The sequence below is a fragment of the Agelaius tricolor genome, unplaced genomic scaffold, assembly GCF_023055355.1.
Source record: "Agelaius tricolor isolate 1412-34295 unplaced genomic scaffold, bAgeTri1.0.p SCAF_14, whole genome shotgun sequence".
Taxonomy (NCBI): domain Eukaryota; kingdom Metazoa; phylum Chordata; class Aves; order Passeriformes; family Icteridae; genus Agelaius; species Agelaius tricolor.
Genome location: NW_027269274.1, coordinates 8980860 through 9002898, shown reverse-complemented (window position 1 = coordinate 9002898; position 22039 = coordinate 8980860). Strand labels below are relative to the sequence as shown.

Here is a 22039-nt window from a genome sequence, read left to right as displayed (position 1 = left end):
CCCGAGCACGCGGAGGCGGCGCCGGTGTCTTCCACGCTTTATTGGCGCGCGACGCGGCCCCGCCGCGCACTCGGCCCGCGGCCCCGCCCCCCCCGCCCTGCGCGGGAAAAGGGCACGCGCAGCATTCCCGGCGCTACAGCTCCAGGTGCACCCCGCTGTAGGCCTTGTCCACTGTCCACTCGCCCGGGGCTCCGGCCCCGGGCCCCGGCTCGGACCCCGCAAAGCGCTCCATCTCCTGCTGGAACTGCTGCTGCCGCCGGCGGTTGGGGTCCACGTTGATCCAGTTGTTGGCGATCCACTTGGTGCCTTGGGTGACCAGACAGCCCCCGTGCAGAGCGAAGTCGTCCAGCTCCCCCACCCAGCCTGCGGAGCAGAGCCCCGTTAGACTGTGGCTTAGGAAGGCAGACACAGCTGGGACCACACAGGAACACAAGGCCAGCAAACACCGATGCCATCTCTCCTGCCTGCACTACCTGCTTGGATTTGAGCTCAGATACATCTTCCAGCAGTTACTTTTCCCTCCACCCCTCCATCTTAGCGCTATCTCACCCTAGCGCCTGCAAGGAGTTCATCAGGGCAGGCTCCCTGAGTGCAAAATGCCCACTGCCTCCATCTCTGCACTCGGCACAAGTGGCTCTCACAATCCCCCAGATTGTGATCCTGATCACAGCCCGTCTTTTTCAGCTCTCTTGGAAAAAGGAAGGCTGGAATAGAAAAGATGGGTTCTGTCACTAGAAGGCCTGAAGAAGCCAGAGGCTTGAAGCCGTTTTAGAGATTGTATTTCAGCAGTTCTAAATGATCTGTTTACAATGAGCCTATCGTTTTTCTGTGGCAGACTTGCATCAGCAGCCACTTTCCATTTAGGAACAAATTGCTCGTAAAAACACAACAGGGCTCTTCTAGTAGGAGAGCGACAATTCTTGCTATTACCATCCAACATCCCAAACACTGGTCTTGTGACCTCCTCTGTGGATTTTCTGGAGATGGAAACATGGGCTGCTCTCAGGGGACCTGGGACGTTACACTCCTTCCTCCAACCAAAGCTCAAAATCTGCCATGGAAATCCTCTGGAGCCAAACTCACCAGCAGCCCTGAAGATTCATGTTCATTCCCAGCGTGTCAGGGAAAACCGCACTGTGCTTCGTGACAAAAACAGCCCAAGGACACATTGTGGGGCTGCGGCTGAGCTACAAAGCAGGCACTGGCCCCAAGCGTGGCATGGGGTGGCCCATGTGTCCTCATGCTGCAGAGCTGATGGTTGTGCCTTTGTCTACCTCCCCTCCCCACCCCTTTGGGCAACACCACATCAGTGACACATTTTGAATTGCAGACCAAGTTCCAGCAGGAGTTTCAGCTTGCACAGTGGGATGGAAGGCAGCTGGTGATGGCGAGTGCAGCCAAGGTCTTTGTTTGCTAGCTAGTCCTGTCCCCCAAAGACATCAGGAGCCACTGACCTACTGCCTGTAAACAAAGGCCTTTCAGAGTCAGGAAGCTCCTACTCAGCTGTTGACAAAAAGACTCTACAGTTCCCACTAGCAGGCAGCTACCACCCTTTTTCTGGCTGCTCTTTGAGCTCCCAGCTGCAGCAAGGAGATGATGGCTGTCACCTACTGCAGTCCCATCCCCCCCGAGATCTCAGTTTTGAAGTGAGCCTGTACCTTCTCCATCTGACAGGTAGTTGTACCAGAAGACAGCAGTGCCTTGCTGAGGTTTCACTCGCAAATTGCCCTTGTCACAGTTTTTCCGAGTATCTCGCAGGTCAATGTCGTTCTGGATCAAAGACTGGACAGAAACCATAGGGAAGATGTCACAAACAGGGCTGGAACAAGGCACAAGCACTGGGTTGCCCCTGCCCCTCACCCTTGCCTGAGTGTTCCACAGGATGGCTTAAGGTTGATGCAGGAGCTTTCATAACCCCCCTGGAGCAGCCAGTTTCAGGCCCCAGGAGGTTCATAACCTGTTTCTGAGCAGCTGCCATTTCTTAACATTTTGCCTTGACACCTCACACCTCTGAGCAGGGAGAGCTGAGCTGTCAAAGCTCTGTGCCTCCTCCCCTGTCCTCAGAGGAAAAAGACTCTAAGTGGAGCATGGTCTCCCCAGTGCTCTAGCTGCAAATGCTAATGCACACCAACCTAACACACCAGACCCCTTCTGCAGCCACAATGAATAAAGACATTCCAAGAGGGACTCAGAATCCCCAGGGTAACATGTAGGGAGGTTAGTTTACCATCTCTTCGTACGTCCTGTTATCAGCAATAGGAAAGACTGTTTCACCTCCCCCAGTCACATTGTTCAGGTAGAACAGCACGGTCACATACCTGCAAGAAGAGACTGTCAGGAGACACACCTGGAGCAGGAGGAGATGCACAGGACTCCCCATGCCAAGCTGCTCCACTATAAATACCGTGGCTCCTCCAAGACATCACACTGCACGTGATTTACACCATCAGCTTTGCTCCAAGAGTAACACAAGGACAACAAAGAAAACCCCTACCCAGAGTAAGGAGTGTGCTTGTAGGCTCTGCTGGGACAGGCCAACCCACTCCACCTTCCTTGCATGGACCCAGGTGGGATTTGCCCACGTCCCCTTTAAAACCCCTTCATGCCTGTGATGTCCTGAGCTGGTTTGTGAGCCCACAACCTGAGCACTGAGTCCCAGGTGAGATGAGGCAAGGCAAAATGGCTCTTCACACCCCTTGTCAAAGGTGCTCAGGGCAGAGCTTACCGGCAGGAGGTCTCAAAGGGAGCACTTTCATTGGCAACAAGCTTGGTGTGGCTGCAGGCAGTCTCGGGGAACACGGGGCCGCTGTCCATGTGGGCATGGTAGTGCCCTCCCTGGTCGTAGCGCACAACCTGCAGGGGCTCGCTGTGCTCCACGATCTCGGGGGGCAAGCGAGTGAGGCGCATTACCCTGGGGAGGAGCAGAGCTGCTGAGTGCAAAGCCACCCTCACCCCAGTCAGCCACTACTCCCAAGCAGTGAATAAACCCAGAGAAAGAGAACCCCCTTCCCAAAAGACCGGAGAGAAGGATGGGCTGCAGCGAGCATGCCAAGAGACAACCAGGTCCTTACTCATCTGTTGGACCACCAGCATCGGCTCAGAAAACCCTCATCAGGGTTAATAAAAAACCAAAACAAAACTGAAGGAAGCATCTCTAGCAGGACTGCTCTCAGGAAGACTTTGCTTGCTCAGCAAGATCCCTTCTGTGCATGTCCCTGGAGCCTTCATGTGCCATCTCATCACTTCTCTGGACTCCTGCACACCACCTACAGACCTCAGGGACAGTTAGCAAAGCACAGGACCCCTGCTGAGAGTGAACGAGAGACTAGCTCTAGGAACAGTCTTGTCACCTAACTCACCTTTCCCTGTTGCCTTTTCAGCAGCCTCCCCCAGGGCAGAGGGGCACTGGAAGTGATCAAGGAGACCGGAGCCCTCCTGCTCTGGGATTTTTCCACTGCTACATCTGAGATCATCCCCAAGGCAAGCAGGTACGTCTTGAGACCTGCCAAAGAACACTCAGAGCTCTGAGAATCCGGACTGGTGAAGCCCCTGGGGCAGGTGCGAGGACAATGTGGCACCCGGGCAGGATGGCAAAGCCCCTGCAGGCGCTGCCTGGTCCCAGGAGGACCAACAGCCTCCTTCAGTGCTGTGTCTTCACATCCTTCTGACAGTGGCCAACTGCAGAGCGTGCAAGCGGAATGCCAATGCCTGTGTGTGCTGGCTAGCTGGCATAGAGAAGGTGACAGCCACAGTCTGCTCTAATCAAGGCAATATGTGACCCCATTTTCCCACTGGAATGCACTGAAGAAAAGGAGGGGCCAACAGCTGTTTTTCAGGCCTCAGGACAGATTTTACCCACCCACGTTCTGGGTGAGGACCAGCACCACAAGAACAAGCGAGTCTCCAGCCAATTATCTGAAACTCACTACAACTACATGATTTGGCCTTTGTGCTGAGCTTCAGGTCTTCTCAGTATCAAATCTGAGATGAAGGGAAAGGTAAGAAGTTCTCCCATCTGCCATGAGCTGCCCTACAATATGTGTGCTTGGAGGATTAAACTAACTTGACTAATTTAAGGTGAAGTCGTGCTTTTTAAAAAGTCAGCTCTGAACAGCAAAGACAAATTTCAATGAAATGCATGAGTAACTAAAGCAAATGACAGTAACTGCTGGCACCTAGACAGCATTGGAACCGGGCAGTTTCTCCCAGTAAGCTCAGTTACTAATTAGAATGAATGATTTCATATACTGCCAAATCTTCCTGGTTTTATAGGGCTGTTCCCAAAAGTGAATGGAGATGCTGAAAGGCTCGAATTTTCTTTTTCCCTTTCCACAGGACAATGCAAATTCTTCTTCTAATGAAAACCTCCTCTCTCCATTTTGTGTCTGTGTTCATTGTTTATACTCCAAGGACTTTTCACACAATTAGGAAGTGTGAATATTAGCAAGTCTGCCACTGCCTCTCCCAGCACATAGGTGATGCTTGTGCCTACCCAAACCCAACCTCCCCTCAGCTCCCTGGCCCTTACCTTTGCCGAATGGCTCTCATGACCTGGTGTGCCCCCTCGCCCTGGTACAGCCAGGTGTGCTGGCTGTTGCGCACCAAGTCACTCATCTTCACTTTCTGGCTTCCCATGTACTTGTGGAAATCACGGATATTCAACTGCTTGAACTCCTCCAAACTTAGCACACCTATGGAAACACAGGAAAAGCCACCTGACTCTGGTGCCGGTAACAGTTCTTGCATCTTGTACTCGGAGAACCACCAGCTGAGGGCACTGCAGAAACTGCCTTCCTCACACAGACCCCAGTCAGGGCTCACTGTGTGCAGCACAGGCTGCACCCCTTCTGCCCATGATCATGGGCTCCAGCAGTGCTCTCGCCTGCAGCAGGGGACACAGAGCAACCTGCCAAAGTGAACTGTGCAGGGTCAGAACTGGGACAGGCAAAACAACATTTTAAACTTTAAAAAGCTCCTGAAACCCACAAATCAATGTATCAGAAGAGAGAAGCAGACACTACAGTTCTGATATGCACAAGAAAGTCTGTGCTGCCCAATGTCCTGAGGCTTATTATTTAGATATTTAAATCAACATGCTTAAGGACAGAGTGGGACCTCACACCACATTTTCTATATGATCTTGCAGGGTAATTAAGAAAAAGCCAAACCCAAAACAAGCAGTACATTCTCCTGCATTTGTGTAACTTCAAAACATAAATGAGGAATGCATGACAGTATGGTCTTGCGTAAATAGAAGTAAGAGAAAAGAAGTATAAAGCGGTTTCTCCTAAAACAGGTATTTCTTGTTTGCACTCAGCTGGAATCAGCAAGGGGTGGACTCTTTCTCAGCATCAGGAAAATCCTTACATTTGTTGTTTCCTCTTTCTGGAGAAGGGAAGCCTTGCACAGCTCCCTGATAGCAGCAAGCAGTGCACTGCCCTGGGCTGCCCTGCACACACCCTGGGCTGGGAGAGGAGCTCACTCAGGCAGCAAACCCAGTCCTGCTGGGTGCCAGCTCTGCTCCCTGGGCACGAGCACCCCCTGGCAGGAGGAAGGACCAGCCACAAGGGTCAGCCAGGGACAGTTCCTCAGGTGCCATATCCTCAGGTCATGACCAAATGATCCACTGTTATTATTCCTAGTGTCTCTCTGTCTGCACTTCCCCTTACTTCCCACAGTCTTTCATGACGCAGTGCCACATCCAGGTTGTGACCTGGTCTCTCAGTGTCATGTACCAATCTAACAAGAGAGAGAAGCAGCACTCTGGAAGCAAGGTCCTGCCAATAGCCCTTTAACAGGACCTTTCATTTGTTAATGTCCAGAATGGTGGAAAAGCCACTGAGGACTCAGTCAGACCTCTGCCAAGAATGCCACCAGCCTGAAGGAGAGTTGCAACAGGGTGCCCTCCGGATATTTATGCTTTCACACTGCTACTGCTTCAACTCCAAAGCAGCTCCTCCTGGGCAGCTCTCAATGCCAGGTCACTGGAAGAGACTGTGCATTCACTTAATTTGATTAGGAAATAGAGTGTTGCTTAATTGAGGCCACTCTAATTAGAGCAGCAGAGGTTAGAGTGTATGTCCGGACCAGCAGGAGCCCTTGGGAGGCTGGGGGCAGGAGTGGCCTCATGGGATACAGAGAGGTTGCAGCGGCAGAGAGGGGACTCAGCCCCAAAGGCTGACAGACAAGATCACCCCCACCTCCACTTATTCCACTCTCCCCTCACAGTGACATGGGCCTCTTGGCCTGCTGCAAAGGTCTCCCTGAAAACGGGGGCACATGCAATGTGTGCCTGAACACCTGCATCCCAGGTAACAAAAGCTCTGTATCAGAAGATCCTAAGACCCTGTTGCAGCAGGGAATGAACCAAGGCAGGTCTGACAGGGGAAAGGGAGTGCAGAGTTGTGGTCTGGTCCTGCTCCAGCAAGATCCAAGCCCAGGTAGTGGGACCAGTTAGCCACTAGAGTGGTGATGCAGGAGTGCTGCAGTAAGAGGGTTACCCTGCATGTACTTCCCTGAGAAGGTGTCTAGGGCAGTGCTACTTCCCTTCAAAGAATTCAGCCAGAAAAAAGGCCTGGGCAGGGACACAGCTCTTGCTTTGTCCCATATGGCTGTGCAAGGTGTCCAAGGTGCTGAGGGTAGAGGGATTTCCATGGAGCTGCTCTTACCATTCCCATCAGGATCAGCTTTGACCGCTGTGTACATCTCCCGGATGTTCTCAGGCGTCATCCACCTGCCGTTTCCAAGTCGGGTATGGGTCAACACCTGAAATTCATAAATGGATCAAAAAAACCCACTGGTTTCTTGCACTCCTGAGACCCTACAGATTCCCTGCAGGAGGCCTGGTGGGATCTCTTCCACAGCACATCAGCCACACAGGCATCAGCACATTTCTGCAGAAAGACGACTGCAGTGAGAATCATCTGGCAGCCACACACAGAGTGCTGCTGATGAGTGCTGTTATTTCCAGTTTAGGTCATGGCAAATGACTGCTGGGACTTGGTTAACCAGCCCCGAGGTGGCGAAAGCACAGCTTTCTCTTGAAGGGAAAGTAAAGCTATTGATAATATTGATATTGATGAGTGAATGCTTTTACTTGTCCAAGGTGAGGGCTTGGAACAAAATTCTTCCCTTCAACATGAACAGAGAGAGGCAGAAGCCTGAACAGCTCTCAGCAGGCTCTGACCTTGAGAGAAAGGAGCCTTGCCCTGGGCTGTCACTGGTACAGCTCCCCATACTCCACAGCACTCATGGTGCACAGGGTGGTTCAGACTCCCAGCTTCACCTGGAATGGGAGCCTGAGGAGGGAGACACTTGAACTGTCAGTACCTGCCCTGATGCACCCTGCCATGCAGGGCAAGGGTGCTGAAGAGCTGTGGACAAGAGGCTGATTATTCCCCTTGGCTCATCAATAGGGGTGGCTTTGGTGGGGCTTGTGAATTCACACAGTAAGTTCCCCACAAGCTGCACAAAGCAGGGTCTACGTGACAAACTCACTTCCCAGGACACACAGCAAGAGGCAACAACCCACAGCACAGGAACATTTTATCCAGCATATTCAAAATATGCTGCCAAGGACTGTTGCTGCCTCCCAATAGCATGACAGCTGCTGCACATTGCCCAGAAGCTTCCATTCTGAAGGCCAGCACAAATTCTGAGGCATTAAAATTAAGCAAATTGTGACTGGTATATCCTGGGGTCTGGCCCCACCCAAGCACATGAGTAACCAAGAAAGCATCTGATGAGGGGATGTGCCAGAGGGTCTCCAGCACACCTTCCCCAGTCTGCCCACACTCTACCTCTTTGAGCTGCAGCTGCCCATCCTGATTGTGATCCAGCAGATTGAAAATGTCCATCTGGCTGATTTCGATCATTTCCATGGCTTCCTCATAGTCCTCTGTTGGTAGGATCTGGCTCTTCTGTAGTCCCTTTAGCTTTGCCAGATGGACAATGAGCTTGCACTCCTCCTCTGTCAGGAAGTCAGGGATTTCTGCAGCAAAAGTGTGAGCAGGAACAGAGACTGAGGAACTGTTGCAGTGGGATCCCATGCTGGTAGCAGGACTCTCAGGAAAAAAAAAATCAAAATAAGTAGGGGGAAAATTTAGGAACTAAGTTTGGGACTTTCAAAAACATCCACCCTTCTACCAAAAGGGCTCTCAAAGAGCATACACCACACACCTGAGCTGCTGGAGGCAGGTATTTTTATAGCAGCAGTTCCTAAATGTTTGGATCCTGGGGTCAAGCCCTTAAACTCTCTCACAGATACCACAATGGACAAAGGAGTGAACAAACACGTGCATATCAGTGCATATTACCATTTCAAAGGTGCCATGTGGATCACAGTCTGGGAACTGCTGCTTTACCGGAAGGGAGGCCAAAAATCATTACAGTGGGCAGTGGTGATGGCCAGGGTTTCAGACTTCCTTGCTCTCATGTGGAGAGGATGGCACTTTGCACAAAACCAAATCCCTTTCAGGAGAGCATGGCATAATAGAGCATAATAGAGTGCTCTATTATGAAACTCAAACAGAAAGGAGAAAAATTCTAACGTACTCCCACTCATTCTCTTGATTCTCCCACTAAAAATGGTCTTCAAATGCAGTGTTAAAGAGGAAAATATTGGATGTGGATGATGCCAGACTCCATACTCGGGTATCTCCAGCTTTCCTTTGCAGCACAAACCCAGCAGCAATCAGGCAATTCCACAATCCCAAGCAAATTAAAGTGCAGAGAAATCCATGGATGGCCATGAGGCTGGGAGAATTCTAGCTGCATGGTACACTGGGCACACACTTGGAAAGCACTGGCAAGGTCCCATTCCAGAGCACAGTTGCACTGTGGCCCAGGAGGTTCAGAGGATCCTCCTGGCTGGTGTCTGTCACAGCTATGGTGACCTTGTTATGAGCTGCTGAGACTTTTGAAATGGGAAAGGAAAACCACCAATGCAGGACAGGTTAAGTGCTCCCAGACCCAAGGTCCTGCTCTCCAAATTGCAGCTCCCTAGAGCTCCTGCAGGTATGTGCCAAGGACATGTTATAGATCAACTACAGCAGCAGTCCTCAAATGGAGGGAAAAATTAATTACTTTCATGACCTGAAATCAACCCTATCGGCTCAAGCTGTCAATAAGCAGTTGGCTTCCTGCTAAGCACAGACCAGAACCAGCCCTGTAGAAAATGAGCTGTTCCTGGGAAGCCCCAGGAACACAATGCAGCCAGCTGTATCCATAACACACTCCAAGGAAACAATTTCTGCCACAGGCAGCACAGGGTCCTTGTGCCAGAGGATGCTTCAGAGCTGGAGCTTCTACTGACCAGTTTGAACCCCATGGCACAGCACCAGGTCCAAATGAACCATGTGCACTGGCAACCAACACCCCCAGTATTTCCAGTTCCCCAAACTGGGCTACAATAATGATGGCTGATGGAACCTTAATTACATGCTGGAGGAAGGACAATTCCATTCTTCAGTGGCAGTAAGGGGATTTCAGAATGAAGCAGGAATTCTGTTAACTGGAAAGTGTGTGGTCATGCAGGGTTGCAAGGTGAGGGGTTTCCAGCTGAGTGCTGCCAAATCTGTCTGCAAACAACTTGGCTCCACAGCTGCAAATTAGTTCCTCTCTGCCCCAGCTCTCCCAAACAGTTAACTTGTGGCTGTGAGACCATCCTATCTCCCTGCCTGCTCAACAATAGATCCAGCTAAACAAATGCCTCCTAATTGACTTTAAGCAACACTTGATTGCTTTTACAAAAAACAAAAGAGAGGAAAACATTACGGTTTATGAAATAATGACTAATCCTGGAGCAAGAGAAAGGGGATGGGTTGGAGCGCTGGTGTCAAACAGAGATTCAATCTTGGCTGAAAGAGCCCCAAGACACATGGGCCAAGTCATTCACCCCTCCCCAACTGCCCTCATTTCCACACCTGCTGATCTAAGCCAAACCCCTGCTAAAATACAAACAATCGGGGCCTCTGGCAAATGAAAATTGGAGCATTGTCTTCCCCATGAGGGCTCTGAAAGGGCCGCACTTAATGAGGATGGATTGACAAAGAGGTGGCTCGTAGGCTATAAAAGGCATTCCACAGTCAGGAGCAGCTCAGTCCGGGGTGTGCTGTTGGTTCACTCGCTCCAAGCATGGTCAGGTCCCTTGGCAGGCACCCCTGGAGGTTGGGCGGCCCGTGGCTGCTGGGTCTCCTGGCCCGCCTGCTGCTCTGGGGCTCTGCAGGCGCCTGGGCGAGCTACCTGAGGAGATCCTCCAGCTGCATGCCCATCCCTCAGCGCATGGCCTTGTGCTACGACATCGGCTACTCCGACATGAGGATCCCCAACCTGCTGGAGCATGAGACCATGACAGAAGTCATCCAGCAGTCTTCCAGCTGGCTGCCCTTGCTAGCCAGGGAGTGCCACCCAGATGCTAGGATTTTCCTCTGCTCCCTCTTTGCACCCATCTGTTTGGACAGGTAAGATGCTTTTATGAGTTATTTCAGTGTAAGTTAACTCCCTGCAGGAGCATGACTCCGTGTGCCTCCCGAGAGAAAATGCATTCAATGTGATCTGTGCAGTCCCCAACAAGCAGTGCTGCTGCTCTCGGCAAGGGACAACTGGATTACTCAGCAGGGATCATCCCTCTGAAAGCAAAACATGAGCATTTCACATCACAGGAGCAGAAATACGTTCCCTCCTTGGGGTTCTTTTGCTCTCTCACCCCAGGCACTGCTGCCACATGCCCTGGCCAGCCCCTCATACACTGCAGTAGCTGCTGGCACACACCAGCTCCACCTCCCACCTCCTGTGCAGCCCCTCACCCCAGCTCCTGCCCCCAACATATGGTTTCTCAGTTTCCCAACAGTTCCAGCAGTAGAAAGAAATCCCCAGTTTTGGTGCAGCTCTCAAAGTACAGAGCTGCTAAGGAAATTTGGTGTTTAATCAGGCACCTGTAAAGGTAAGCAGTCTTTGCACAACTAGAGAAGACCCCTAAGGTGAAGGGCTTCTGGCAGCTTGCCTCATCCCTCCTGTCCTCAAAAATTCCTCACTTGCTTCCTGGACATGAATGTTCAAAAAAAAAGTCAAAGATCCCCAAACTGCCTGCTAACCCTTCACACAGCCCTGTTGGGCAGCAGTGTTAGGGCTCGACCCTCAGCCTCCGGGCAGGCACACGGAGGCGCTGAATGCCCATCCCCTCCCCAGGCTCATCTTTCCCTGCCGCAGCCTCTGCGAAGCCGTCAAGAGAAGCTGTGCGCCCGTCATGGCTTGTTACGGCTACCCCTGGCCCGAAATCCTCAACTGCAACAAGTTCCCTGCAGATCATGAGCTGTGCATTGCAGCAGTCTCCGTGGACGAAAATTCCTCAAGCAGGAGAAGTAAGAGGTTTTTTTTCTTCATGTATTTTCCCATATATAACACTGAAAGCTCAAAAGGATGATCCTATGACTTGTTTCTATTCTGCATATTTGTTTCTATTCCGCATATTTCTGATTTTAAGCTGTATTTAAAAAAAAATACAAATTCTGGTTTTGTTCTCTCTGGGAACCGTGTATAGAAAATTAGCATAACATTGGCTGTGGCTTGTTCCTTTCTCTGCTGTATTCATTATCTCCCTGGGTGCCATCAGACCCCGCAGGGTTTGGGGCAGGGGGGAGGAAAGGCTGCAAAGCCTCCGGCCCAGGCACAGTGGGAGAGCTCATGGAGTGCAGACTCCCAGCAGTGAGTGAGATGTGCTTCCAGTGCAGCTATGGAGCTGCAGCCTGGATCTTTCAGCTTGTCTAGGGCTTAAAAACATGCAAAAAGAAATGTTTTGCAAGCTTTCTCTCTAAACATTAGAAACACCATGAAGGGACATGAGCCTCTGCAGACATGAGTTACACTGGAAAAAAGTCTGTCTGAAGGACTCAATTAACACCCAGATCCTGATGAACACTGGGGAGATTCAAGAGCAGTTAAGGGGAGAACAGACATTTCAACATCATTTCAGCATCACTGGATGGAGTCTGGCCATACCACTGGTTTTGCTGTTTCATCCAAATTAGGAGATCTTCATTACGCATTTTCACTGCTGCTTTAACATGCAGCAACACACACAAGCCTGAACAAAGCACTGACAAGCAGTGTCTGCCTTCACAGGAAGGAGAGTCTAATATTTCCCACCTTGCCTGTCTGAGGTACCTCTCCAGGGCCTGGGTAGCTTAGGAAGGAGCATCACTAATAAACAGCAAGCCACCAGCTGCAGATCTCAAAATTTCATTGTGCCTTTTCCAGTGAAGCTTGACAAGGGTGTTATAACCTCATTTCTGTTGCAGCAGTGCCCCGAGCCAGCTGCAAGGACTGTGAGCTTGAGGAGGCCAGCACTGCCAGGGAGATCCTGGAAAGCCTCTGTGCAAATGATTTTGGTGAGTACACTCCTTTTCCTCTGAACTGCCACCACTCCCTCCAGCACCCAAGCAGTGCCATGGACAGAAAATAGCTTTGCCATAACACACTAACTTGGAGAAACTGCAACTTTTACAGCAGATCCCAGGGATTTTCAGTTTCCACCTTACCTGTGAGGTAGCAGGAGGACTCAGCTCCTGCAGCACTGAAAGTGAAGATCTGATTTATTTCTGTGGGCTCTGGTTTGGTTTTGGTCTGTGAGTGCTAAAAACAAGCAGTACTCTAGTTTTCCCTTGCAGACAAACATTTTAATCAGTGCCTATAAGAATCTATAGCAAATTCCACACTAGCTATTTCAAACTTTAATAGTGTTGTTCTAGTATTGTGACTCTTCCTCTCCTAGCCCAAGCAAGCAGCAGCACTGGTGCTGCTCAATCACATGGCAGGAAGTTTTCAAGATACTGTCCTGAATACAGGCACACATATAGCAAAATAAAGATATTTTTCAATAAAAAAGGTTACAAATCCTGAGCAGCTGTCATTCATGTCACTTCCTGAAATCTCTGCTCAGAGAAAAGTCAAGTCATTTGCACAAGACCAGGACTTTGATGCATCTGCCTGCTTGTGCCCATGATTCCTCCAGGGTTTCTGCAGTGGTACTGATACATCTTTGCCACTCTTAGAAGGGAAATGGATTGAGAAGGAGAAGGAGGCCTTTTCTCCCATGTAACAAGAACAAGAGAAAATGGCTTCAAGTTGCAATGGAGAGGTTCAGATTGGGTAATAGGAAAAATTTCTTCACCAAAAGAATTATCAAGCACTGGAACCAGCTGCCCAGGGAAGGGCTTGAGTCACCACCCCTGAAGGTATTTCAAAGACATGTGGTTGTGGCACTTGAGGACATGGTTTAGTGGTGAACTGGGCAGTGCTGGGTCAGTGGTTGAACTTGATCTCTGAGGTACTGTCCAACCTAAATAATTCTGTGACTCTAAGAACAGTGTTCAGTACTGGAGACTAACCTCAAATGAGAACTTTTAGAAGTTCACTGCAATTGGAAAAGCTTGGACAGATACTTCCTCAATTACAGAGACAACAGAGAAGCCTTGAGCTGGCTCTATGTCTTGAGCTAGGAGAGAGCTATGAAGAGTAAACAGAACTCACAGCTCTTTTTCCAACCCCTGCAGCAGTGAAAATCCGAATCCTGAGGAGGAACACCACCACCACCATCTCAGACTTTGACCTGGACCCCTCCAAAGTGGAGGTGCTGAAGCACGGCCCACTGCTCAGAACTGAAATCCCTGCCAGGCTCCAGCAGTGGCTGGACATAGACGCCACCTGCGCCCACAACATCATGCGAGGCACTCAGGCAGGGGTCTTCGTTGTCAGTGGTGACGTGCAGAGTGACAAAGTGGTGGTGAACAAGGCCTATGCCTGGCAGAAGAGGAACAGGAACCTGCACCAGGCAGTGAGGAGGTGGAAACATCACCGCTGCCCTGAACAGGCAGGATGGAAGGTCTGAAAAAGCTCAACTCCAGCAACAAGAAACTGCTCCCCTCCCTATGGCTAGAAAACTCCTTTCCCTGGCAGGTGGTGTTTTGGAGATGTACAGTGATATTTCTAGGTGATTTGAAGCAGTCATAGTGCACAGATAGGGCTTCACTACAGATCCCTGTTTTACCAAGACAGAGCTTAAGGATGCAGGTTTAACATGTTCCTCTCACAATGCTCTGTAGATCCAGGATGTGCTATGTTCAGCTTTGCATAGGATCCAACATCACAACAAAACTATGCAGGTGAGGACAAACTAGAAGAAACCTTTAATAACAGTTCCTTCTCGTTCTCATTATCAGAGCTGGTATTTCAGATTCATTATTTGACCCTGAGACATTGATGCTGTCCAAGTGCCTGCTTATTTTCTGTCCAGAGATTACATGAGTCCCCTGACTGTGAAGTGATACTTTTTACGAAATGGAGCAAATACTTTACTCTTGAACAGTCTGAGGTAAATTAACGGGGAGAGGAACCCACCCTGGCTATGCCCAGCCCCTTAAAAACTGCATGCTCAAGTCTGCTCTTGATTCAGGCTGTCCCTTCAGCTTCCTGCACTGAGAGTTGATGAGCATCCACACGAGCAAAAGGAAATTGAGCCATTCTCAAACAGGAAAGGCACAGAGCAGATAGCTGAGGGTTTCTACATAACAGGGAAAAAAACTGTTTTTCAACATCAGAAATTCAGTGTGGATCAGAAGATTCTGGTAACTGGGGATATCACAAGAACCTTGAGAAAAGCAGAGCAGGAGTGAGACATCAGCTGTTCAAAGCTCTGCTCTGGTGTGAACAGCAGCTTTGCTCGGGACTGGGAGGCGATTTCCAGCCCAAGCACAGTAGGATATTGCAGTTTTGATATGGGAGCAGGGGAGAAACCTTTCACAGCTGCCTGGCTTTCCATCTGTACATAAGGAAGATAGAAAATATGGGAAAAATATGGGAAAACTCAGTCTCTCTGCAGCTCACTGTCTCACTCGAGCAGGACTGTCACTCCCTGCAGGGGCACACTCTGTGCTCCAGACCACAGAGCAGAAAAGAGCAAACCCCCAAATGAGGAAACAAGTAGGATTTCTACAAAGCACTGTCCATGGAAAGTTTTCTATATTGGTTGAAACCTGTGGCTGAAATAAAAAACCAAAACAAGCGGGAAAAGCAGCCTTTGGGAGGAATGCTTTCTGCCCTGCTGGTGACGCCGTGCAGAGACAGCCGGTCTGCGGGAGACACATCGGTCTGCTGGGGACACATCGGTCTGCTGGGGACACATCGCCTCCCCGTGTTCACAGGGCGCACACACATTGTCCCCGTGTTCACAGGGAACACACACATTTGTCCCCGTGTTCACAGGGCACACACACACATTGTCCCCGTGTTCACAGGGCACACACACATTTGTCCCCGTGTTCACAGGGCACACACACACATTGTCCCGGTGTTCACAGGGCACACACACATTTGTCCCCGTGTTCACAGGGCACACACACATTGTCCCGGTGTTCACAGGGCACACACACACATTGCCTCCCGGTGTTCACAGGGCGCACACACACACATTGCCTCCCGGTGTTCACAGGGCACACACACATATTGTCCCCGTGTTCACAGGGCACACACACACATTGTCCCGGTATTCACAGGGCACACATCGCCTCCCCGTGTTCACAGGGCACACCAGCAGCCCTCGCTGCGGGCTCCTCCTCACACTGGTGCGGGCTGGAACGAGCGCTCAGACACACACACTGCAATTCAGCTACGCCCTGACATTTGTGCAGTGCTTACTTCTCTTCCCCGAGGCTCAGAAGAAAAATGCAAATTTCCTATTTTTATTCCTCTCCACTGTCTTGTCTTAGAAACTGCTGCCCAATCCACTGAATCTGCTGTCAGGTGGTCCCTGCAATGGCAGTATCTTCTGAACAGACTGCGTTTGGAAAACAAAACACATAAAAGCTCTGAAGGTTGAAAAGGCTTTGTCTGATTTGTTTTCCATTAGTAGGGTTATTTGATTACTAGAGTTTCCCAACTGAAAACTGCACAGATGGTCTGATTTACAAGCTTTAGAAATGATGCCTTGTAGCCAGAGGGGGGGAAAATAGGGCAGGGATTTTTTCATAGCTCCATAAAATACGCTTGGGTTCCATGCAGATGTGACTTAGCCACAACTAAAAACCAAACCTAAAGTTCCCCTACAGTGCCCAGCCCATGCTCTGAAGCCCAGAGAACACATTAAATCATTCATGAGTGTCTGCTGCTGTGGTCCCACTGCAGCCTGCTCTGCTGAAAGCAAAGATGACAGATCAGGCACTTTCCTGTTTCCTTAAATTGGCTCTTGTATGCTGCAGCATTTTGTGTTAAATCCCCAGAAACTCAAGAGTCTTTGCTAAGGGCTTCTGTATTCACCAAACACAAGTTAAATACACACTTCCACTAATTTAAGTAACAGAGATACAATGAATTTTTTTTTAAACCAGTTGAAATATATTGGTACTGCTTGCATAGATAGAGAAGTCTCTGGAAGTCTTTTAAAGTCAGAGCTGGCTCCTGGCAGGTTCATCCAGGAGATAAGAACTGTCTTGCAACTTGCAGTTTCTAAATAAGGGACTCCTTATCAGAGGACAAAGGAGAACAGACTCATGGCATCTCAAATGGAGAATGTCTGGCACTGTCTGTGATGGCATCCTCAGGGAGCAAAGTTTCCCTCAAAACCAATGGAGGTGCTGGAACAAGAAGCCAAAAACTGCAGGATTACTGCTGCCAGGACAAACCTGCCTTTTATCATCTTCAGCACCTTCCTCAGGGGCCAGGACCAACTGTTTCACTTCAGTGGTACTGGAAAGGCAGGGAAAGAGGAAACAGGAGTTTTCTCCAGTGAGAACCAAAGCAATTGCCTCAGACTGTGGTTCTGGAAATGACACCAGTTTTGTGATGCTGTGGGGTTATCAGCTCAAGGTTGGTGTGTCTGCTTAGTGAATGTCAGACAGAAATTCATGGTGAGGTTTTCAGTGTATATGATCTATTTGGAATCAGAAAAAATCCCTTTATTGAGAATCTGAAAGATTCTCTGTGCTATCTTTTCAGAAACAACAGGTTTTCTCTGACTTTGCAATAGTAGGAATTTTGTAATGATTGACTCTTACCCCTCAAATTATTTAGCATGTTGTCAGTGACTTTCCAGAACACAGAGTTCAATTAGTGAGACTTGACCAGTGACAGCAAAGCATCACAGAAAGGTAAAGAAGATTTTAAAATATCTGAAAGGCAGATGTTGTGTGGCTGTGCATCAGAGAAGCCAAAAATAGAGATAAATCTAGAACAGGACACAAAATGGTGGAAGAATTTAAATCTATCAATTCTCCTGTTATTAATTTCCTCAGTGCTGAAGCATCAATACTAAATTGTTTTTTAATAATTTATTAACAAAAGTTTGTCTTTTCCTTGTATTGAGCAGCTTCTTCAAGGTTCTTGCCAGCGATCTGCTGTCTATTCCTAGTATTTTACAGAAACCTGAAAAACCTGGAAAGGTTCATCTTCCAAATTCTTCAAAGTGGGCCTTCCAGAACACGTAACCTCTGCCAATTTTGTATCAACATACCTTGAAGGATACCACACTCAGTTTAACGCAGCCCCGAGGAACATCAGCACCGGGCGGTGATGCCGAGGCGCGGGGAGTCATGTTCCCCCGGGTGGGTGTAAGGCAGCGGCGGTGTCAGACAGACACGCACACAGCCCCCGCCCCGCCGGCAGGGCGGAAACCCCCCCGCTACCGGCGTGCCCGGGCCCGGCAGCCGCTGCCCCGGCGGGGCCGGTACTCACCGAACAGGAGCGGCTTGAGGCTGAGAGTGCGCACGGCGTGGGCCCTGCCGGGCACCAGCTCCACCCGCTGCGTGTGGCCCACCTGCGGGGAGAGCAGCGGTCAGCGCCCAGCGCTCGGCGGCCCCGGCCCCGGTCCCCGGTCGCGGCCTTGCCTTGATGCCCTCGAGGCGCGGGAGGGCGCGGGCGGGCGGCGGCGGCGGCGGCGGGGGGGCGGCGGGCGGCCCGCCGGGCTCGCCGGCGCTGAGGTGCACGAAGAGCAGCAGCCCCAGGACGTTGAGGACGTAGAGGTGCGCGAAGACCATGAGGACGAGGAAGTAGGGCCGGGAGCAGACGGGCCGCGGGCGGCCCCCCGGCGGGCCGGGCAGCGGGGGCCCCTCGGCCCGCGCCTCCGCCGCCGCCATCGCCCCGGCCCGCCCGGCCCCGCGTCACCACGGCAACGGCCCGGCGGGGCTGCGTCACCGCGGGGCGGGGACAGCGGGGCGGGGACAGCGACGCGAGCCCCCCCCGCCCCTCCCCGCGCCACCGATAAGAACAGCCGGGACACTGCCGAAGTTAGAAAGTCACAATTTATTTCAAATAAACCACGGGCACACCTCTGGCAACCGTCTCCCGGGCGGTTTCCGCCGCCCCTGCCCCTCTCTGGTGCCTGCGAAGAAAAGCGAGGGGTGGGAGCAGTCCTGTGCCCTCCCACACGCCTCAGCGCTGTCCCACAGCCCCAACCAGACCGGGGCCGAGAAAGGAATTCCCAGAACAAGTGCCTCATTTAAAAATAAAGTTCTATTTTTCACCTGCTTAAAAAGTCTAAAATTTAGAGTGCAAGACTATAGTACAGAAACCTCCTGCTGCCCCGTCTGCGGGCGGGCACAGAGACTTCGCTGCGCGGGGCAGCAGTCATGCAGTTTATGGTGTCAGTAGAAAACGTTTTGTTACAGTCTGGGAAGCCTAAGGACGAACAGAGATGAGGCAGCCAATGCACTAACACAAGCGAGGCCCAAATAAAAGAGTACCAGATGCAAGGATGGAGAGGTGTCGGGCTGGCGCAGGAGCTGGAAACAAGTGCAAAAAAGAAAAAAGAGAGCAAACATTCCACGTCTGTAGCAGTTAACGCATCAAAGGGAAACTTGTACCTCAGAATTAATGACTCCTGAGCCACTTTTTATTACCTACATCCATATAACCTTGCTAACTCAAAGAGGGCCATGTATTTATTACATGGGGGGAAATGGCCTTTTCTTCTGGTGTTGAGAACCCTCATTTCCTTCCTGTCGCCTGCCTCCTGAGCAGTGTCATTCACCTTACACACAGAGCCAGCAGCCCCTGTGCCCTGCACACTTTGTCTTGCAGTCCACGACTTTCTGTACAACACCAACACAGAAGTGGTCCTTCCTGGGCTGCAAAAGCAATTCCTGTTGTTTTCCCAGAATATGGCAATAGGATTTGTGGGTGCAACCCAGGGCTTTCACCATTTTCAGAAAGGATGGTTTGTTTAATAATAAATGGAACTGTTGACAAAGCTGTAGTTTCAGAAAATTTGAAAGAATTAGTGGGTGCACTGTGCAATCTTTATTACTGTTCCTCAGCCAAGCATCTCAGCAGCCTGTTCAGTAAGCCTCACCACAGCTATATGGTCTGGCTTGTCTACAAACAAGAATTCATAGCAAAATATTTTGTGGGGGCATAGAAGAGGGAGGGAGGGAAGGAAAGAGAGAAGGAGAGACAAAACCTCATTCTCATTTAGCTCAAAGCTGGACAATTATGTAACAGAAGTGAAAATTCTTTGGGATTAGGAAACTCCACATACCTGCTCTGTAAAGGGATTAGGTGTTAAAATAGTTATGTTTAGACAACAAGAACACCAGCTTTTATCCTAATCAGTATTTTGCACATTACATTTTTAAAGAATAGTTTAAACATTGGTTGTATTCACTGCAAACTGCTGGGTCTCAGCAAACCTTCCTCCCTCCACTATCCCCTCCCGTGGAAGCAGCATGCCAAGACAATCATTTGGGAAGGGGAGAGGAAGAGAGACTGACCTCTAGGATATATCATGAGGAGGGCACAGAGAGGTTGCTGCTGGGTGCAGAGTAAGGAATGAAATCAAGAGACAGTGGCTGGAGCAAGGCCAGATCTATCTCTACAGCTCCAGCCTCGAGGGGAGCCAGAGCAGGACAGAGCAGGAATGTAAGGAGCCATGGCTATGGAGATTTCCTGCACAGCAAGCACTGCTGCTCCCAGAAACCACAGCTCCCTTCCCTGCCCTCTCCCTGGCTCCAGCCATCCCTCCACAACCTGCCCTACCTCAGCTGCTTCTGCTGTAACACTCACTCCAAGGCCAGCAGCTCCTCGCAGTGCATCCCCTCGTTCCCTGAGGATAGATCCCACACCAGGGATGGGAGGGAGGAAGGAAAAGGCCTCTAAGTTTGAAATTTTCTGCTGTGTACAACAAGCATGGCCACAGGATTAGCTCCTATGACAGCTACTCCTTGTTTAAACTAATGCATCAGTCTTGATAAAATCTATGAGCCCAATTGCACCTGCTGCAAATACCTGGGGCACGTCTCAGGTACATGAAAGAGGCTCCAAGAGCAGAGTTAGCTTATTCTGACACGAGGAATTTAGCACTTTTCCCCCCTCCAGTTTAATCTTATCAAGTGACATTGCATAAGAACAATACAGGGATGCATCAAAGGCAACACTTCCAAATACAGCATAGAAGAGAATCCCATGAGTTCCCCACAGAGGTGAAAATTTCCTAGGATCAGACTCCAGCTGCATCTGGCTGCAAACAAGAAGTTCCTGGTGCAAGTGACACAGATATCTGTGAAATCCTAATATATGGCCTGCTTCCTGTAGCAAACAGGCAAGAGTCAGCATTTAAGTAACCTTTTTCATGTTAACCCCTACTAAGATGAACTAGGTTTTTCATATTTTTATTTTAGTGTATATTTTACATTAGAAAAGAGAATGTTAATAAAAAAGCTCCACATGCTCCTAACAATCAATTTTCTGATAAATTCCCACCAGCATCAATACTAATATACAAATAAATTAATTTTGCTAGTTATTTTTCTGCCTGGCTTGGTGCAGGCTCTGCACAAGCAGGGCACCTGTATTCAAGTGCCTGTCCACATTGCCAACCCGTGCCAGGGAGTGTGTTGTACATAATCTTTCCTCCTCAATGTAGTGGTGTTTAGTCTCACTTTGATGAACGAGATCAATTTTTCTCAGCCATGCTACCCAGCAGGCACAAATAATCTTTATCAGGCTGCATGGCACTGTTATAACATGGATTCTTTCACTCTGCAAAAGCCCCAAGCCTTGATTAACAACTGTATGCTACTACTCCCTCATCACTCACTTTGGCAATACAACATCCTCCCCACAAAAACAAGTAAAGCAAAAATCTACATGGAAGACCTAAATTCATCAAATGCAGAATCTGATTTCTCTCAATTTCTCTCAAACTCAAGCATATTCCCCAATGTTAACCCGGTCTGTCCCCTACAATTCCTCTGTTTGCTTTTGTTTGTGTAGCTGGATTTTGCACAGCTGATTTACAAGAAAAAGAGATGTCACATGTGATCATACTGAATCACAGCCACTGCTGGTACTGTCAGACCAGACACAGCAGCAGCCACCCTTAACACCAGCCACTCTCCTCATGCAATGCCAATGCTGCAACGCCCTGGTTAAAGGAGCATTGGAAAATCTAGCTGAGATATTTTTTAACCTCCTTCAATGACTAGGAGGATTTTTGGGTCAGAGGAAGGGAGAAGGAGAGGGGGAAAAGCCCATTAAATTTACAAGCAGATTAAGGAAAAACACTCCACTGCCAATTTATTTTTAAAAAGGGTTTTGTGTTATTCTAAGGTTTGTCTGTATAATTGTACAACCGTTGAAAATTACATAAACTGTAATGATCTAACACTATTAACAGCCATTCAGAAAAAAACTCCCTCCCCTTCTGAAACCATCAAGGGCAGGAGGGAAATGGCCCAGGAAATATGCCAATCTGAGCTCTGGCCTCTAGCCTGGCAGAAACAGAAACAGAAAGATAAGAGAACAAACTGGACTAAGAGGTGGTGTTTGCATGTGTCTGACTTGCAAGGGGAGGGGTGGCTTTGTCCTTGGCCGTGTTCTCCCAGAGGCAGTGCCTGCTTATCCCAGTGAAGCTACCATCACTTCACTGCTGCTCTCACCCCTGCACTGTCACTTCCTCCTCTCTTATGTGTCATGGAAGTCTTTCAGCAGGGTCCTCCGTCTCTGCTCTGCTATGTGCATCTGATTCTCTAAGTCCTGGTAAAAGAGAAGGTACAAA

The 22039-nt window shown here is 49.8% G+C and overlaps 3 protein-coding genes across 8 annotated transcripts in view; 1 reads left to right on the top strand and 2 right to left on the bottom strand.

The window, feature by feature from the left end:
• Positions 1–24: 24 nt before the first annotated feature.
• P4HTM (prolyl 4-hydroxylase, transmembrane) lies at positions 25–18168 on the bottom strand. Its single transcript, XM_071439523.1, has 9 exons — positions 17874–18168; positions 17722–17803; positions 7800–7990; positions 6669–6765; positions 4529–4691; positions 2726–2911; positions 2228–2318; positions 1659–1782; positions 25–363 (listed from the first exon to the last, which is right to left on the bottom strand). The coding sequence occupies exons 1-9, from the start codon at positions 18120–18122 to the stop codon at positions 134–136; spliced, it is 1413 nt and encodes a 470-aa protein (XP_071295624.1). The 5' UTR covers positions 18123–18168; the 3' UTR covers positions 25–133.
• On the top strand, positions 7985–15416 carry LOC139595820 (secreted frizzled-related protein 5-like). Its single transcript, XM_071439525.1, has 4 exons — positions 7985–10460; positions 11188–11360; positions 12297–12386; positions 13551–15416. Exons 1-4 carry the CDS (start codon positions 10135–10137, stop codon positions 13883–13885), a joined length of 924 nt encoding a protein of 307 aa, XP_071295626.1. The 5' UTR covers positions 7985–10134; the 3' UTR covers positions 13886–15416.
• A 101-nt stretch (positions 18169–18269) lies between the features above and the next one.
• The window catches only part of ARIH2 (ariadne RBR E3 ubiquitin protein ligase 2), a 35376-nt gene continuing 31606 nt past the window's right edge, over positions 18270–22039 (bottom strand). For 5 of the 6 annotated variants that reach the window (XM_071439518.1, XM_071439521.1, XM_071439517.1 and 2 more), the window contains one exon: positions 18270–22017. In XM_071439518.1, coding sequence (XP_071295619.1) covers positions 21946–22017 — 72 coding nt within the window. In that variant the 3' untranslated portion in view covers positions 18270–21945. The remainder of the gene's footprint in view (positions 22018–22039) is intronic. The other variant, XM_071439520.1, reaches the window with a different exon arrangement.

Excerpts from the sequence above, each read along its gene's own strand:
- LOC139595820 (XM_071439525.1), top strand. The coding sequence starts at position 10,135 with ATGGTCAGGTCCCTTGGCAGGCACCCCTGGAGGTTGGGCGGCCCGTGG. Across the intron at positions 10,461-11,187 it reads GCACCCATCTGTTTGGACAG|GCTCATCTTTCCCTGCCGCA; the intron begins GTAAGATGCTTT and ends TCCCCTCCCCAG. Across the intron at positions 12,387-13,550 it reads CCTCTGTGCAAATGATTTTG|CAGTGAAAATCCGAATCCTG; the intron begins GTGAGTACACTC and ends CAACCCCTGCAG.
- P4HTM (XM_071439523.1), bottom strand. The coding sequence starts at position 18,122 with ATGGCGGCGGCGGAGGCGCGGGCCGAGGGGCCCCCGCTGCCCGGCCCG. Across the intron at positions 7,991-17,721 it reads CCTCAAGCCGCTCCTGTTCG|AAATCCCTGACTTCCTGACA; the intron begins GTGAGTACCGGC and ends CTTTTGCTGCAG. Across the intron at positions 2,319-2,725 it reads CCCTTTGAGACCTCCTGCCG|GTATGTGACCGTGCTGTTCT; the intron begins GTAAGCTCTGCC and ends CTCTTCTTGCAG.